This window comes from Plectropomus leopardus, chromosome 16 (assembly GCF_026936395.1).
Source record: "Plectropomus leopardus strain MGB_pleo_1.0 chromosome 16, ASM2693639v1, whole genome shotgun sequence".
NCBI lineage: Eukaryota > Metazoa > Chordata > Actinopteri > Perciformes > Serranidae > Plectropomus > Plectropomus leopardus.
In genome coordinates this window covers 5,839,469-5,858,781 of record NC_142191.1, presented here as the reverse complement: position 1 = coordinate 5,858,781, position 19,313 = coordinate 5,839,469, and the positions used below count along the sequence as shown (strand labels likewise).

Below are 19,313 nucleotides of genomic sequence, written 5' to 3'. Positions count from 1 at the left end.
GGTCTTAAGTCCTTATAGGTCAAGTCCAAGTCTTAGCTCAGAATAATACGTACAAGAACTTGATAAAATGAAAATTTAAGACTCACATATAGGCCCTCTCTCACATTAGACCTATTGACTTTAGCAGGAAAAACACAGGTGTTATAAATAACATTAATGATGGTTATGTTCTATTCAAGTGCAAGAGTAAGTCAGTTATTGTATTATTTCCACCTGTGCTTTTCCAGCTCTGACGAGTCAAAATGACTTCTGTGAAAAGGGACTTTTTCGTTATTCGGGTATTTCCGACTATTTGCTTAACATCACATGTGAATTCATTTTGTATAAATACAAAAAATTCCATAATGAATAAGCCTTCTTGTATTTTCACTAACATGATGGTACAGATAAACAAAAACATGAATTGAAATAAAATACTACTACTCTTACTACTGCTATTAATAATAATAATAATGGAATGAATAAATACACTTAAACAGTATAAAATAATTACAATAAAAAACACATTATTCTTCTTTAAATAGTTATTACTTTCTCAAGTGTTTATGTGTTTGAGAGTCTTTACATATAACTTAAATTCATATGCAAATCCAGTGAAATTGGGGATAACAGTTGTTATTTTGCACCCATGTACAACGTGTGGAACTTACCATAGGCCTACATAATCAGTAATGTTGTTATGTATTTTCCACTTTGGTTTATGGGCAAATACCTGCAAACAAATCAGCAAATATTAGCATGCTAACATGCTAAACAAAGATGGTGAACATGTTGAGCATACCTGCTAAACTTTAGCATGTTAGCACGCTAATGTTTGCATTTGGCTCAAAGCATCACTGTGACTTTAAGTGCAGCTCCATGCAGTTTTAGTGTGGGTGGAGACTTCCTTATGTGCTAACTCCTAAAAATACTTGATTCATGGTGCTTACCACACGTCTTTTCTTTTCTGTCCACTAATGAGGTTACAGTTGGGGTTTTCCACTAAACAGTCTAGTGAGTGTGCAAACAAAATAAGGAAGACAAAAAAAAAATGGTGTGATCTGTGGAAAATCCCACCAAAGCTATCAGACTGAAGAAACCGTGATTTCTGCACCGAAATGAAGCTACGTATTTTTTTAGAAGCACATGAAACAACACACAAGCTTGAAATCAATCGACCAACTTTTCTGCTAATTAAACATTAATTAATGAACGCATTATTTAATAATTAAACAATATAAGTGACTAGTAAATGCTGTTAAATCGGGTCTCTGATTGATTATTATTAAATGATGAAAAGAACTACAATTTTAAAGCTCATTACATAACACTTAGTTTACCTATTTACTGCCTGTGTACATGGGTATACACACACACACACACACACACACAGTGGGATTCACAATTAAGCTGAATCAGGATGCAGGGCTTGATTGAAGCGAGCGTTTGCTAACTAGACAGCGGACTAAAAGAGGAAAAGAGACAAGCTGGAACATGATCTGTTTTTCATCTGTCCAGACGCGTCTGTCCCATTATGTCTTCTCCCCTTATTGTCCACCACACAAACTCAAGTAGTATTATTTCTTATTATGTTTAAATTATTTACATTAACAGAGCATTACCCTGTGAATCTATTGCAAGGCTGTCAGTTTTCAGCATTTACTCAGTTCTTGTCTTTTAAGTGGACTGATTTTTTATTCTGAAACAGGAAGTTTCCAACGATACACTGTATTTAGGGAGACGGCTAACACTGTGAACTCCTGAGACGCTTAAGCCTCAACTACAAACATTTCCTCTCTGAACAAAACAAATTAAAAATAAATAAATTTTGGAATATAATGCAAAAACAACAAAATAAATACTGATTAGTTACACACATAGGGAAAGATTATAAAGTTAGTATGATCAGTTAAGATACTTCCTCAGATGAAACCATTCATATCGCAGCTCTTTCTCTAGTTAGCCAACATTATTTCTACCAAATCGACAGAAAAAATGTTTGCACTGTGATTCTACAAATCACAAACACATTACATTTGCATGTTATTATGTAACGAATGCACTGACATTTTACATGGTTAGGTTTAGGCACCATAACTGAAAGGAAAAGATAATATTTTGGTTTTAAATACCAGCAGGAATCACAGCAATGTCTCAGTAAAAAAACACTTTTTGTGCTATTATCCCCACAGGAAATGCAACAATTGTTCATTTTTAAAAATGTCTTTTCATGCCACTATACCGGCAGGAAAAGCAGGGACGTCGAGGTAAAAGACAAACACATTTTGTGGCACGATCCAAGCAAAAGACACCGTGATGTCTCAGTAAAAACAACTGCTTTTTGTGGTACTGTCTTCGCAATAAAAGCAGCTATGTCCTGGTAAAAAAAACTGTTTTTCATGTCATTAGTCCAGCAGGAAATGCGAGAAATACAGCATCCTCTGGGTAGAAAACAACTCCTTTGGACGCCACTATCCCAGCAGGAAAAGCAGCAATGCCTTGGTAAGGAAAAAACACATTTAAACCACTATCCTGTCAGAAAAAACAGACACATCTCTGTAAAATACAACCACCTTTGTGACTCTAAGCTGTGGGGGTGGGGAAAATCGATTCACATAAGAATCTCGATTCTCGTTTTTAACGATCCAGAATCGATTCAAAAATCCTAAAAATCGATTATTTAGTAAATATAGTCTATTCTTAACCCTCTAAATTTGTATCATTTAGAAAAGTCTTAATAATTTTGAGACCGTTTGTCGGATCGTCTTACTTTTTTCGGCGGTGAAAGCTGCCGGGAGGACTCAGTATCCAGCCTGGGAATTCAGGTGTTTTTACGGGACCTTCCGAAGGTCAAAGATCCGATATTGGGTGTTTTCCATCCATATTTTATCCACATTTCGATGATAAAAGTACATTAGCACCGATGCTAAACGCCATATTGGTTTCCCATGGTTCCTTTGGAGAGAGGTCAGAGGTTTGTTTTGGTCTTGTCCACCAATCGGAAGACCGACCTACGCTTTGTATCCGCTTACGTATATCATACGTCAGCTGGAGCAAACTGCACTGTGATTGGCCGAATCCTTCTATCGCTCTGTGTTATTGGTAGCGCCTCGTGCATTAGAATAAACGCTGGTAGCCCAACAACAACAACAACAACAACAACAACAATAATAATAATAATAATAACAATAACAGTAGTAATAATAATAATAATAATAATAATAATAATAATAATAATAATAATAATAATGGTGATAATAATAATAATAATAATAATAATGAGACAAGGGTAAATCGGGAGACAGTCTAACAAGCAGCAGGGCCTCATATGGATGTAAATGCTGTGTTGACTGCAGGCAGGAGAATCAGGGCCCTCTCAGGAGTCAGGAGTGTGATGTGGCCCTCTGCATCATCACAGATAATGGGACAGACAAATAACTGCAAAACAAAAAATGATGGGACTATTTTTGAGTGTTGTCCATTTTTTGAACTACAATAATTACAATGTTTATTTTTTTCACTTTCTGATTCCCAACACTTGTGAGAAGGGTTTTCTACAACAAAAAAAGGTTGTACATAATAAAACCTCCATAATTTCACACACACTTTGCTTTCATAACATAATAAGCCACTGGGAAAACAGACTGGAGTAGATCCTGAAATTACTAGTCTCACCTATCACGCCATCCTCTATCCCCTCCACTTCCTGATAAAAAAGCAGCTCATATACTATTATACTGTTACAGAAATGTTGATATAATACTTACATGTGAAATGCATTAAAACTGCGGTTTGCAGAAAAATACAATGCCAACATTTTTTTCTGCCTGCAGTATCATAATTATACGTCTTTTCATTTCCTGAGGAGGTTAAAAGGACTTTGACAAATCCTCTGAAAACAATGTTGCACCTCTAATTGGATAAACATTACTCATGCTAACTGCTTACAAATGGGGGAAATGTTTAAAAAATATGTCATCGAGTTGATTTTTTTTTTTTTTTTTTTTTGTCACAGCAGTGTATTGTAAGCCAAAACATTGCATGCCAATTAAACCCTGAAATGACAAAAATGAGGCGGAGAACAAGTGTCAAAGGATGTAAATGAGCTCTTGCAGGAATTGCATTTGGTGATGTCAGCCAGTGGAAAAACATGTCACTGCTTTAAATCAGACTCTGCGCTGGTCTCAAGATGAAGCTTTGAAAAGCTCAGAGGTAAAACTTTAATGACTCCCAGCCTTCGATGTTTCCAGCATCCTCTTGTTTTCCCTCTCTCCATAATGAGCCAATCACTGATCTGGATTCGTGCCACCTTTGAGAACTCGATAACGAGGGTGTCTGGTCAGTGAAACACAACTTGGCTCCATGCTGGAAAGTCATATCTGCTCCTGTGGCAAGACTTGATATACTTTCAATAATGATTGATTTCTCTGTCAACCTCCTGAGCTTAAGAGTTATAATTTCATGCATCGGACTTGTGGGTAATCTTTTCCTCATCCTCGTCATCCTTCAGGCTAAGCTCTCCCGAGTCAAATCCTTCGAGTTGTTTCTCTTGGGAATTGCCACAGCCAACTTGGAGGAAATTCTCATCGTGAACATCTACGATATCATCATCCTCCAGCCTTCCTCCATCACCGTCGACGCCTGGTTGTGTCGCTCACTCAAGTTCCTGACCATGTTCGGTGAAATCGGCAGCATCCTTTTCACCGTCCTCATCAGCATCTTCCGCCAGCAGAAGCTCAGAGACGCCAGCAAGAGGGTCAACCTCCCGATCTACCTGGACAGCATCCGCTCAGCCTGGATGGTGAGCGGGGTTTGCGTGATGCTCGCCACGCTTCTGAGTCTCCCAGTTTTTGCCGTGAACTCTCAAAGCCCTGCAGGGAACAGCACAGGAAACAGCAGCAGCAGCTGCCCTCCGGACTTCTTCCAGTGTGGTGGAAATGACTGCCCCCTACTCAACCACATTTACAAATACCTGTTCATCCTGGTGTGCAACCTGCTGCCTCTCGTCATCGTCACGGTCACCAGCTGCCTCATCATCAGCGTGCTGCTGAGCCAGAGGAAGACGGTGACACCGGTGGTGAGCGTGAGCGGAGGGAGTCAGTCGGGCGGGAAGAGCAAACGTCTGAGGATCCAGCGAAGCACCATAGCTGTGCTGGCAGCTATGGGGTTGTTCCAGGTGGACTGGACTCTCTACCTGGTCTTCCAGCTGACTGTTAGCCCGGCTGACTTTCCTTATTGGGCTGAAACTGAGTTCTTCATCTCAACTTCCTACACGTCCATCAGTCCGTATGTGTACGGGATCGGGAATAACCTGTTCTCGCTCAAGAACTTCATGAAGAAGTCATAAAGTTTTTCTTTAAATCAGATGTGTTTTTGAAATTGCCTCTAAGTTTGGTGTAACCTTCAGAGACCTGAGCTTTTTGTTTGGTATGCATTTTTTATTTCTCGTAGCTGTTTGGGATGATTAGGACCTGATAAGTATATAAAAAAATAGCATTGTCTTTGAACAGTAAGAAGTTTTGGAATAAATTATGTCCTCACCTGGGGACAATGGCTTCATTTTAACAGTCACAAGTTTGTAATAAAGTCTAAAACTGTGTTTTTTGATACCTGAACATTGTTGTGGCAAAAATAATGTTACATTTTTCAATGTTTGTTGCTCTATGAGTTCGAACTCTAAGACTGTTCAAAATCTTTTATTTCAGTGCCTAAATATGGCTGTGCAAAAGTAAAACTGCATAAAGTGCAACATATCTAAAAGCCTTATGATTATGATTTGCTTGATGACATTTTTAGAAATTTATAGTTGGTCAAACCTTTTTTTTTACCTTTCATTAGTTAACAGGTAACAGTTTTAGATCACCATTTAAATCTAATTTGAAAATTCAAATGTTACACATTACACATTACAGTACACATTTTGTTTGTCCTTTTTTTCTTTTCAAAAGTAATTTTACTCCCAAAGTTGTATACATGAAAAAAATGGTTAAATCCAGCCTAATAACAAGTGCCTTCTTTGAATGACAAAATCATTGACTGCTGTTCTTCAGCTGAAAAACTAAATGTTTTGACTCCCAGAGATGCTCTCTAACAGCCTGGCAGGTGCAGGAGGGAGAGCAAACGCGCTGCTGTCATTGCTGTCGTTTATACTGAGGACGCTGAAGACAGCATGATATGGCAGATTTCGTCTCCATCACTTTTTCAAGGAATAACTTGTGCAAAATGTTCTGACTGATTATTGCAAACAAATGAGATCAATTTGACAACGATTTATCTGGACTATGTGAATACAGAAGAAACAAATATGCAAAATCAAAATAACTTTAGCTTCACACACACACACACACACACACACACACACACACAAATTCCCCCCTAGCCTATTCAAAAATGACCCAAAAACATGCCCCAAGCAGTAATTGAAACAAATTCTTGACAGTTTCATTGTCTTAATTCTATTATGAGCTATTAAATTGAAAAAATCAATTAGATGTCACATGCTAAAAAGGTTATCTAATGCCCCCAAAAGACACAAAAGCGGATGGAAGAGTAAATCATGCTTACATATGTTTCTCTTTCCATTTCTGGAGAGCCCTGATTGTGTTCCTGTGATGCCTACATGTGTGTTGACTCAGCAGAGGTAACATTAAATGAGAAAAGTTGATCTATGTGAGAATAAATAATTGCAAGCACTTTTCCTAAAAGCCCTCCTGCATTATATTCCATCATATTTTTAGATTTCAAATGATCATCTGAATGTTGTGTGTTCTTTTACACAAATAAAGACATTAAATTTGTGCATAAAATTCACCAAAATGCAGAAAAAAAGTGTTTGACGTTCATAATTTCCTGGGTCAGCGGTTTAAATGAAACAAACGCTCTTTGTGGCACCCAAGCTTTGCCTCTGTGCTGCATTGTTATGCAATTTCTTTAAATTATCAGGCCTCATTTTGATCCCAACCATCACATTGCCTGAAATTACATTTGATGAAGTCCACTTAAATTCTTCTTTTTTCATCTGAACCTTTATATCCCCTGCACATTTTTAACACAAATTGACGCCCTTGGGTGAGGTGCAACCCAAAATAAACACCAAAAAACGTGCTTATCTCTAATACATGCAAACACAGCTCACACGCTGCCTTATTATTAATGCAATAACGGCTGTATTTGAACATGCATATGAGCTCCATGTGCACAGACACTGTAGAAACCAACATGACCCGAGTTTACAGTTCAAAACACTGAGTGAAGAAGTGTCTGTGCTTTTGACACTGTGTCATACAAACAGTGATAACTTGACTCAGTCTCCTCTTTATCCTCCACTGCTCTCTCACTGGAATGTAAATACAGCTGCTTTATGTATCTCTATAGATACGCCGTGTTATGCGAGCGAACATCCAATTCCTTTATGTGAAAAGTTTGTCCTCTTGGCGCAGATGTTACTGTAAATTTGTGAGAAAATGTACAATTTTAATACACGTATTGAGTCAAAAGCAGGATAACTCTTGTGGTTAGGCTTTTTTACATCGCTGAAAAAACTCAGCGTCTCCAGTTAAAAGTCAAAGTTATTATACATGAGTCACATGTTAGTCATGGTGGTGCGCTGAGTGTGATTGTGACCAGTTCAGTCAGATTGGAGGTTGATATTTACTCTCTTGAATGCGACTTTCTATAGCAAGTAACATGAACCTCACAGACCCAAATTATGTGAAAACACTGTACAGTCATTAACACCCTGAGGTACGAGTGTCTCTGGCACACTGAGGAGACTTGCTCATTATTTCTCTCTGTCTTAACATCTTTTAACCCTTTTAAACTTGACTAAAATTACTTAAATTTCTTTCAAAACCATAGGAAGAAGTTACAGGTTGTTTTCTCAAATTTACCTAAAAATAAGAGAAAAGAAAACAGGTCAAAGTAGTAAATAAATAAATGTAAATCAAACAAACAAACACACCAAGGTAAAAATACCCCAAAAAAGATAATAATAATAATAATAATTCTTCTAATTCTTCATCACTTTCTTTTTTCTCAAATTTATTTTCAGGACGCTTTCTTCACCTTTTCTTAATTCATTGAAATGTTTGGGATATCTCTTGTTAAGTTGCTTTTGGCCTTTTTAGGCATGTATTCAAAAGAAATCAAACCAATTACAACTGATTTCACTGGTTTTAAATGCACATAAAAGAAGTCTGAATACAGGTTAAGAAAACAGGACGCCCCCGCCAGGTAACAAAGAGTTAATATGAGCCTTAGATATAATCCTAAAAAAATATGGATCACTTTAAAACTACACACAGTGTACACAGTCTCAACTCAAAAGCAGTCCATTATTAAGTTTTAAACCTGTGATGATAGACTAAATATTATGCCGTTTGTGGTAATTTTAAATTCGGTTTGACAGTTGTGACAGAAGCTCACAAAGGCCATACAGAGTCTGTGAACTATTCTTTGTCTGTGCTGCCACTGCTGATTTTACATTAGTGACATCACAATTTGGTAGCTGTCAGCGCCCACTGCATTGTTTGTTACAGGAGTTCAATACCAAAGATGCACTTATTAAAGAGTTCTTACACTGGACTCTTCATATTTTCTGCACATATTTAAAATAGTTCACAGTTTTGGGGAGGCTACTCTGAAAGCTTTGCAAGAAAAAATGCAATTAAATTACAGTTACTAATCAAAATACTGGTGATTACATTGGGGTTACTTATTTGTTAAGGTTAAGCTTATATGTAGAATAAATATAAATAAATTAATAATAAATTCAGTGCAAGAATGTCTTCTGTCTCTTTCCACACGTTTCAGCTTTTCTCCCAGTCAAAACATTTGGTAGCCTAAAAAAATAATAAATAGTAGTCAGGTGTGATAAGTTAAATTAGCCTACTTAGATTAAGCAGTTATAATAGTTAGATTACTTAAGTCAGTTTTACATTATTATTATCATTTTCTAGGACTATATTTATTTTTATCAGTAACTATTACATTTTAAAAGAGACCTTTCCAACACTGTAATTCAAGAATAAAATAAATGTCAGTATTTATGCAGTATCACAAGATCAGAGCATCAACCCAAAGTGGCTTGAATATGTATGTATATATATATATGTATGTGTGTGTGTGTGTGTGTGTGTGTGTGTGTGTGTGTGTATAAAGTTGCATTAATTTAGATTTTCAAAAATGACACCTCTGCTTGTTGATTTTTTCTGTTCATCTTTTCAGAAAACATTTAAAGTCTAATATTGAAGTTTAACATTAAATATATGGACAATAATTTGCCTGCTCTTTAGAAAACATTTCTTGAGCTAGATAAATAAATTTAAAAAATACTATGGCTATTATTTCAAGATTAGAGTTTTTATTATTGGAGGTGCTGCTTAGAGCAGAGTGATTACTTATTTACTGGGAATCGTGGAAGCTGCATTTAACAGCCTTTTAATGATTATCCCTCACTACCAAATTAATATATAGGCTGTGTGTCGTCTATAATTTGTGGAGGCATAAGTGCGCAGGTTGCACGGGGACAGGCTGCAGCTTATCGCCACGAGATCCCCACGTGGAGCACAAAAGATGGGTTCATGGCAGCGTCTTTCCCACTTCCTCGTGCTGGTTAAACCCCGCCCTGCTGCTTAAATAACACATTACTCTTCATCATCATACTCATCATACTCTTCTTCTTTAAATTCAGTCTTTCTGCGCGTGGTGGCTGAATTACAAACCGATGTTGTTGCCAAGTCTTTGCAGGAAAAGACGTGCTGTTTGTTGTGTTTTATAACACAAACAAAAACACACAAACCACTCAGATAATGGACCATATTTAACTTAATCACCTTAAACTTTAATTAGGGGTTAACCCCATGTCTACAACCAAACGTGACAGCTGCAATGCATGCACGCCACATTTATTTAATGGGTTATATGTTTAAATATTTTAACTTGCAGCGCCCAGCCATATTGGCTACAGCCCCCCCCACCCTTCTGTCCTCGCCATTGACTCACACTGAGATGGACATTAGAGCCAGCTTCCGCCCACTGCGGTTGTCATTTTTAGTTAAAACAATAATAATGACAGTTTCTCAGTCAAATTTATCCATTAATGCATTTAAAACAGCTTGAAAAGTGAGTCATTTTCCTTTAGTTTATTCAGAATATGAGGCTGTAGTGGCCCATAAGTCATAATTTTGCTCATATGGTGTTCATTTTTTGGACAAGTTGAGTCCACAAAATTAAATTTACAGCTATATGTCTTTGCGACATGTTGGGTTTCTCTCGGTTGTTTATTTATTTGGAAAATATCCAGTTAGATTAAGCTTTGTTTATTAGCTATAATTCGCGTTAGCCGCCATTTTATCACAAAAACAAAGGCAGTCCGGATGTTGTGCGGCGTCCTTCAACAGTTGTAGAAAAAGGTGAATGTTAATTGACTTAAACCGTGCAGGTAAATTTTGAAACATAGTCGCGAGGCGTGTAAACATGGAAATTATGTTTATTGTCTCCTTGTATAAAATAACTTTTTTTTTTTTTTTGGTCATTTATCGGGGGTCTTTTTGGGTCAAATACCCGGACCCCCGACACCATGATGAAACAACTGGCCGGTGAAGTCCTGCAGGGAGCGTGCGCATTGGCTACTGGAGGTCTCGAGCGCGTGACGTCACATTCCGAGAGCACGGATATGTGTGTATGTGTGTGTAAGTGCGAGGGGGGACAGACGAGTGTGTGTGTGTATGTATGTATGTGTGTGTGTGTGAGTGTGTGAGAATGGAAATGTGATCGGAGAAAAAAGGTAGAAGAAGTCACAGGAAGGAGGACAAAGTCTCCGGTATGTATGAATTGCACGGTCGAAAGACGCTCGCGCAAACTTGCTGAGAGTTGTTGTCCTCACCGGGACCGGCGTGCGCGAGGCTGAGCTCGAGGTGGGAACAAGCGAGAAAGAGAGAGGAAAAAAAAAATCCGGGGATGGCTGCTGGACTCCCGCTTCTCTCGCGGCCCGGGAATCACGCGCCATTGAAGGGGGGTGATACTGTGCATGCGCTTTGGCTTCGCTGAGCGTGCACGCTCGGGTCGGTCGATGCGAGCTCAGTGGCGTGGCTCTCGGCCTCCATTTGCCAGTTTGTGTTTATGTTCGAGGGATTCACCGAGGCCCCTTTTAACGGCGACGACGACGCGCAACAGTTGGAGTTTCACCGGGGACGGTGTCATCATGTCGCCCCGGTAGCGCACGAGGGATTCAACCGAAAGGTGAGGCGTTGCTGAAACCTGCAACTTTTCCAACTCTGTGAGTGGAGGAGCGGGCGGCCTTCCTCCCTGCGGTGCGCGAGGAAGAAAGAGCAAACAACTTAAATTCTCCGCGTGCTTTTTTTTTGTATTTCAACACGTAAAATACTCACGCGGAGCTCAGCTGGGAGTTTTTGCGGTAAACGTGCCGGTAATAATTCATTTGATGCGCGCGTTTGATCGGTTAACACCTTTACAGCATCTGTGTGTTGGTGTGAGTGTTGGTGAATTGACCCAGAGAGGGCAGGACAACAGGAAAACACGTTAGCTTGTTTAATGTCGTCGACGGCGGTGATTTTATTAGGGCTGCAAACGTTTAACGAATTGTCCGTTTTTTAACGTCTTAAACGTGAAATCAAGGCCTGTCCGAGCATGTCAGCCATGTCCTCTGCTGTGAGATCAGGCAGACTATTGGTCAGTCACAGCGAAGAGGTCTCACAGCTCACTTCAACAAGACAAAGTCCACTTTTATCACACTGTTGAGAGAAATTATATATTAGACTAAAAAAAAAAACCCTTTTATGCATTTTTAATAAGTATTTATAATATTAAGTATTTGATGGTTTTTGATATACATATAGGCCTAATATATGGTTGTTTTGGTGTTTTTAAATTAATTCTTTTTTTTTTCAGTACTTTCCCTCCTCAGTTTGTGGTTTTGAGATTTTATTTTACATGTTTTTATTCTATAGTCTGTTTTTGCAAATTAGTGCACATCCCACAACAAATTATCTTGTTAATGTGAGGTTATAAGCTCAGTTACAAAGCAGGATTTTTATATTATTTTGCATGTCATATATACACACAAACACATATAATTGTATAGCTACATTTGTATATGTACAGTACGTGTACATATACATACACAAACACATATAATTGTATAGATACATATGTATATGTACAGTATATATATATATATGTGTGTATCTTTTACACATCTTTAAATGTGCAATGTGTGGGATTCAGAGGATATATGTGGAAATGGAATATAATTTAATAAGTATCTTTTCTTCAGTGTATAATCACCTGAAAATAAGAATTGTTGTGTTTTTATTACCTTAGAGTGAGATGTTTATATCTACAAAGGAGTGGGTCCACGTTTATGGAGATCGCCATGTTTCTACAGTAGCCTAGAATGGACAAACCAAACACTGGTTCTACATAGGGCCCTTTATGTTTTTGCGTCGTTCACCTGTAGTTAGCAGCCACACTAAGGATTTTGTTTAAACACGTAAAATACTTGCACAGATCTCATGTGGGAGTTTTTGTTGTTTTGATTGTTATGATAGAGAGCTGGTCAAAAAATGATCCCATTAAAACAGTGAAGCAAGTCACCAGCTCATCAAAGGACCATGTGTGGTTCATGGCTGCAAATAATTGATAATTTTCTTATCAGTAGCTTATTGTTTTTTGTCAAAATGTTCTCTGGTGTGTTGCAATGGTTTGATTCTTATTGTAATTCCTGTTGGACACAGTGAGCTGTTGTATGATTCATGCAGATCAGATATCTTGAAATTTGGTCTGGGTGCACGGTGGCTCACAAAACATTCACATGACCAGCAACACGAGAAACCAACGATTGAATATCATTTAATTTTGTATGATATGAAAACAATGCTTCATAATGACTATAGTGATCTAACATCTTCATCTGATTTCACACGTTGCAATTAAGTTTAGATCTTGTTTATCAGCAGCCAGTTTATCACGGAGCTGTCATTGTTGCAACACCACTGATGCTAGTTTCTCTATGAAGTGTCCTTGCCAAGACTCTAAATGGTCAAATTAATATTGCAATGTGAGCTCATGGCTACATTTTTCATTAAATAGGAGTTGTTTTGAACCACATAAAAGTAGAACTGCACATTTTGGATTTATGGGCTATTTGTTGGATGTCCTGTAACTACTTCAGCTAAAGGCATACTAAGCAGGATTGTTGGTTATTGTTATTTTTGGCAGGACTGGTGGCATTATTGACTGTCTTTTGCATAGAATTGGTGAATTTACAGCTCACAGCAGCTTAATGCAATACAGCTTCTGGCTTTTGTGTAATATCTAGTCTCTGCAAAAAATGTCTGCAGCCAAAAATGCCTGATTTCACATTTTTTTGCGATACATGTTGCAACGTTCTTTGGTGACCTTGTTTCTTCTCTGTCACTTCGTCGTTTCCGGCTCAGAGGCAAGACCGCTCTGTCCTACTTTTCCATGATTGGATGTTATATACAGAACGGCGAGGTGGCAATACGGTGCCATATTCCCGCCTTGAACAGGCAGTGTAAAAGCAGCTAATGATATGATGTTGTTTGTGTGCTGCCTCATCCTTACATATGCAAAACAATAGGCAGATTTGTGCAAAACGTAAGCGATATATTTGAAATGCTGACGAGACCGAATTGCATTAGTGATATTATATTTCATCTCACAATAAAATTACAAAAAGCATGGTGATGGAGGTTCAAAACTTTAGCAGGTTTATTCCTGTTGCAGCCACCATGGGAGCTGTCATGATTTCCAACTGAAAGCGACGTAGGCGTGTTATGCGAGTGATAATGGAAAGGCAAGCCTCTTATACATGGAGCGGCCACATATGAGGGATTTCTGGGATTTGATAGTTTCGCACAATATGGCTTTTTAAAATTGCCTGAAATGCTAACTCATGCAAGCACTTAAGCTTTTTTGTGATGAATGTTTTTTTTAAATTGTTGTGTTTCTATTAGGCATATTTTATATTTACAATTTCCACTTGTGCAATCTGAGGGTTAATGACATCCTGCCTAGTGTATTCCTGCTTTTATGCATCAAGAAATTGTCTTGAACAGTAATTTTGTGCACATATTACAACCAGAAATGGGGAGGCGAGTTTGGTGATGTCAAGGTTTTTCATATTTCACAGAGATTTGTGGAATTTGCATTAAACATTGCGATTGTATCATCCTGGAGGGGTCTGATTTATATTTGGATAATTAGCTCTGAGCTGCATATTGCACCCTTGCTGTGATATGTAAATAACAGTATTATTATCTCACTTTCTGACAGGTATCAAATGAAGTGGGACAGCCGCTGGTGATGCCTGCCACAGACTCTGAACTCGCATCAATGGAGGACTCCCACGCTCTGGAGGATGTGGAGGGGAGCTCGACCAACATCCCCTCCTCAGTTCCTCCTGCCTCCGTCCCTTCCTCGACTCCTCCTGAACCAACCACTACGAGACCAAACTTCCCGAACGAGACAGAGAAAAAAGCCGTCTCCGTGGCCAGCAATGACTGCAGCTCTGCTCTCTCTTCTCCTGCTGAAGCCAGCCCCGCCAAGCCTGCTGCGACGTCACCGACTGCCTTTGAAGGGAGTGTTGACACAAGCCCAGCTACCTCACACATGGCATCAGCATCAGACTCCCTAACATGCACGCCGCCAAGCATCGTCAACATATCAGAATCATCACCGTCGTTGTCCGCGTTATCGTCGAAAACGTTTAGTGGTACAGACCCGGAAAAAGACTTTCCCGCTGTGTTGACCTTCAAAGGTGTCAGCGTCACTCTGGAGAATAACAATGTGTGGAAGCAGTTTAGCAGCTGTGGAACTGAGATGATTCTCACTAAACAGGGGCGCCGCATGTTCCCGTACTGCCGTTACCGCCTGTCTGGCCTAGATCCTGAGCGGCAGTACAGTCTGGTCCTTTCTATCGTCCCATCGGACCAGTACAGGTACCGCTGGAGCACAACCAAATGGGAGGCCAGTGGACGAGCAGAACACCAGTCGCAGGGTCTGATCCGGGCGTTTTCCCACCACTACTCCCCCTGCCGAGGCTCGGACTGGATGGGTTGCTTGGTGTCCTTCTACAAACTCAAACTGACCAATAATTTCCAAGACCAGGACGGTCATATAACACTGTACTCCATGCATCGCTACATTCCTAGACTACACGTGATACCTGAACCGGATGGGGTGGTACCCACACCTGACCAGCCTGTCGTTATGGGACCAGAGTGCATAACCTTCACTTTTCCACAAACCGAATTCATGGCCGTGACGACTTATCAGAACTTTCGTATCACTCAGCTGAAAATTAATCATAATCCGTTTGCAAAAGGCTTCAGAGAGGACGGGAACAACCCGCGTCTGAAGCGGATCGCTCCAGGCGTTCAACCTGTGGCGTCGACCGACGCTCAGCCCTCTATCGTAAAACTCGCTGAATCCAGTGAAACCGAGAAGGAGGAGGTTGTGGATCAGAGGTGAGTTTTTTAATATATTTAGCGTATTTGTTCTATATGCAACACACTGATATGTACTAGGGATGATAATTAATCAATGATCAATTAATCAGTCGGTAAGAATTTAATTGAACATGTGAAATTTAATAATCGATTGGCTATGAAATGCTGTAAAAATAAATGCAATATTTTACTGTAAGCTTTGATTCAGGAAAAAAAAACACTTTTAGTATTGTTTGAAATAAACAAATCTTTCATGTTTTTTTCACATACCAATTAATATATTGTTAATTTAAGTGATTGAGGAAAGCGCTTACAATTTGTAACCCTAACATGCACCCAGGGACTGCTTTAATAGATAAAGATGCTAAAAATATAAAATCTAATGCAACCCAAAATAACAGCTTAGTCATAAACTGCCTTTGCAAGATAATGAATAATCCTGTCTGAAAGGTATTCTTTTTTTTCAATTGTTTATTTATCAGGGACAGTACACGTTATATGTATTATACCAGATATAGATAAAATCTAATTTTCATCTGTAGTCGGTGGGTGAAGGCCACTAATAATACACAACTTACAGAAAAAAAAAAATCAACTGCGGTAAATCAACACTTTACACTTGCAAAAGAAAATAAACATACGCGATATTATACCATCCAAAAAAACGTAGAAATAAGACAAGAAATAACTAAAACCCTGAAGCTTCAAAGGGGAACACCACTAAAAATTCCAGTTTGTTATTTTAATAGCCTAGAAAAGTTAGAAATTAGGGGCCGTGTCCACCAAAGCATTTTTTTCATATCTGAAAACTCAAGGGGCTCCTCAGAAAACGCCCAGCGGGGAGCGTTTGAGAGCACTTTTAAACCGCTGCGTTTGTTTCAGCTGAGACGCTATGGTTGCATCTGGTTGCTATGATACGGAATATCCGTGAAAGTTAACACGTCGGCACAGGTAGAGTACCTGCTTTGGATAAGGGGAAGAGTGAAGTAAGGAGAGAGCACGGACCCGCCGGTCTGTGAGGTTTCATAGAGGAAACATTATATGTATATTACAGTATATTAACATATTTCTCCTCCATCGTTTTCATTGTTCAGCACATGTACAAGTCTGATGTGACGGGTTGTCTTTGAGATATTTGTCCTTCCTCCACTGGGACTTAATGTGAAAGTGACAGTTACGAGTGCAGCATTTTTACCCACATTTTTCAACTCGGGGCGCTCTGAAAACAAATAAACAAACCAAAAAAGCACTGAATTCACAGCCAACAACTTGTCGCACCGCAGGCATTTGTAGTGAGGAGTACATATGTGGCGTTCACTTTTTTGTTTATTGATTATAAACAGTGCTCTTATTTTTCCTGTCTTACAGCACGAAGACTCCCACTGTCCCTGCGTCTGTCCCAAAGGAGCAAGTGACCAGATTGGTCCTGAAGCCCATAATGTCGTCCTCCTCCAACAAGGATGATCCGTATGTCCCCTGTCGAGGCCGGCATGCTCTCGGTGAGCTTGTGCTCGTCCAAAAACGTCCACTTGTGGAACCACAGGAAAAAAACAACTTCCTCAGTATTACCGCAAAGGTGCAGCGAGGAAGAGTACCTAAAGCAACATCCATGACTCCCACCTCCTCAAAATCTACCCCGGCTTCATCACCCGGGTTCTACAAGAGGAGGAAGAGGATCAACAGGCGTTGGGGGAATTCGCGGAGAAGTGCGTGGAAAGCTGCAGCTGCCTCCCCCACGGTCATCCACAGCCCGTCAGTGACTGTCGCTATGCAACCAGAGCTGGATGATGTGGAGGGCCTGCTGTTTGTGTCATTTACCTCAAAGGTAAAACACTGCAATCTACTGCTAAAATGATCTCATGTCTCCAAAGGATTTGTTTCCATGAGTTGAGATGTGGTTTCTCTGCATTCCTGTGATGAAGTTTGTTGTTGCAGAATGATTTCGGGTGCACAATAGCAAAAGTTCTTTCAAATGTTTAAGCTTTAATTTTCTGCTGCATGACAGGAAGCTCTGGAGGTTCACGCCAGGGACCAGCCAACCAGCAGCCCACCATCCGTGTCTCCGGTTTCCCTAACGACACCGATGCAGCTGAAGGAAAAAGGTTAGCAGTGTGAAGATCTGTCATTTAAATGACGTCAGTCACTAATGCAGTGAATGTTAGCGTGTCTTAAAGGGACACTTCACCCCCAAAATGATGATTTGTGTGTCAGTTACACACCCCGAAAGAAAACCCCAAAAAACTTTGTATTTCTTATGTGCCTCCACGGTGAACGAAGAATTCATAAATAGATGAATAAATCAAATGTCATGCTCATGATCCTCTGAATCCTCTCTGCGGTGTTTCAGTGGACGTGATTCCAGAGACTGATGAGGAGAAGATCGCTCGCTTTGAGGCTCTGCTGCTGCAGGACCTGAGGGCCCTCAAACACAGACAGGTCATCCATCCGGTGCTGCAGGAGGGTGAGTCCCTGCAAACACACGTAAACATCACAGTTCAGGAGGCTTTACAAAGTCGTTATGGGGAGGAATAAATGCGTAATTCCTGCTTTTTGAACATGTGATAATTGTAATAATTAGGTTTAAGTCATTTGTTTATTGAGATTGATGTGTAGGTTTTTTTCGGACCTTCTTATTCATCTTTTTGTTTTTGTTCGTTGCACTTAGCTGTAAGGCTTATTTGCTTTTATTTATTTTGTTTTGCTGTTTTTTAATTATTTTTACATGTTCAAAATAAAGATTCATTCATTCAAAGTAATGAAGAATCTTTTTTTTTCTAGTGGGCTTAAAGTTGAGCTCCCTGGACCCAAACCAGTCCATCGACCTGCGGTATTTGGGGGTTGATCTGCCGTTACCTCCACTAAACCTACCAGAGCAAGGCGATACTACGGCTCTGTCTCCTTGTGGTAAGCTGATTTTTCACAGTTAATTGAAGGCAAATTCTGGTCCGGGAGCATTTAATGAGCTCTGTTTAGGCTCCAAATGAAATGATTTCTCATTTATATGTTAGTAATTTTGACAATATTTTTACAATAAGAAAATTAGCAAATAACCTTAGTGGGACATTTATCCATGGACAAAAGCGTCAGGGACCTGTGAAATAATATTCAGTATTTCAGCATTGAAGATGTGATGTTTTTTGCTCTCTTTCTCTCACATTAGAATTATCTCTCTCTAAATTTAGACAGCACATTTCCAAGGTAGTCTAATGTATTTAGTAGGATAAATTACAAAAAGGCTGAGTGATAATTACCTCTTCCTGAAGCCTCATCTGCAGTTTGTCAGTCAGGTCAGATTAGAGGCTCGTATGATCTCGAGATGCAGGAAACGAGGAGAGGCTGAAAAAGAGGTCGTTAGTTTAAGAATACGGCCTATGTTAGGTAGTAATTTAGCACATGAAAAACACAACGCGACGTTTAAAGAACAAAACATATTTATCATGCGCTAGTGAATGATCACAGAAACCAGCAGGGAAGAGCTCAAAAGCTAAAGAAAAACAATCTTACCTTCTTATAACAAGGTTTTTTTTACTTTCCTCACTTTGGCTGAGCTGAACAGCCAATCAGAGTGATTTCATTCACCAGCAGGCTCCAACATGCTGAACTGGCTGGAGATAAAAGCTGACAAGGGCCAACAGGAGCAGGAGACCTTGCAAAGACTATTTTATTTTATTTCATTTCATTTGGACAATGCAAATAAACAGTGGCTTCAGCCTGTTATCAACAAGCTGCACTAACTGATGTTTCACGTATACAGATTACAGCCATTGCTCATTTTCAACTCCAGTCGCTGGTAAGGCTTTTAGTCAAGAAACAGAAAAACAGAAGGTATTACGGTGATAAACA

General features: G+C 39.4%; 2 protein-coding genes across 4 annotated transcripts in view; both read left to right on the top strand.

Moving 5' to 3' along the window:
- Window positions 1–4,393: 4,393 nt before the first annotated feature.
- ora6 (olfactory receptor class A related 6) lies at window positions 4,394–5,326 on the top strand. Its single transcript, XM_042503905.2, has one exon. The coding sequence runs from the start codon at window positions 4,394–4,396 to the stop codon at window positions 5,324–5,326; it is 933 nt and encodes a 310-aa protein (XP_042359839.2).
- A 5,308-nt stretch (window positions 5,327–10,634) lies between these two features.
- Window positions 10,635–19,313, top strand: part of mgab (MAX dimerization protein MGA b) — a 28,233-nt gene continuing 19,554 nt past the window's right edge. Inside the window, exons 1-6 of one of the 3 annotated variants that reach the window (XM_088089490.1) lie at window positions 10,635–10,801; window positions 14,296–15,488; window positions 16,839–17,295; window positions 17,476–17,572; window positions 17,818–17,931; window positions 18,249–18,374. In XM_088089490.1, the coding sequence (XP_087945616.1) occupies window positions 14,326–15,488; window positions 16,839–17,295; window positions 17,476–17,572; window positions 17,818–17,931; window positions 18,249–18,374 (1,957 nt within the window). In that variant the 5' untranslated portion in view covers window positions 10,635–10,801; window positions 14,296–14,325. Of the gene's footprint in view, window positions 10,802–10,943; window positions 11,221–14,295; window positions 15,489–16,838; window positions 17,296–17,475; window positions 17,573–17,817; window positions 17,932–18,248; window positions 18,375–19,313 lie in introns of those variants that run through there. The other 2 variants (XM_088089489.1, XM_088089488.1) reach the window with 2 other exon arrangements.

Bases quoted from the DNA above. Each gene is read 5' to 3' on its own strand.
- ora6 (XM_042503905.2), top strand. From the start codon at position 4,394: ATGATTGATTTCTCTGTCAACCTCCTGAGCTTAAGAGTTATAATTTCA.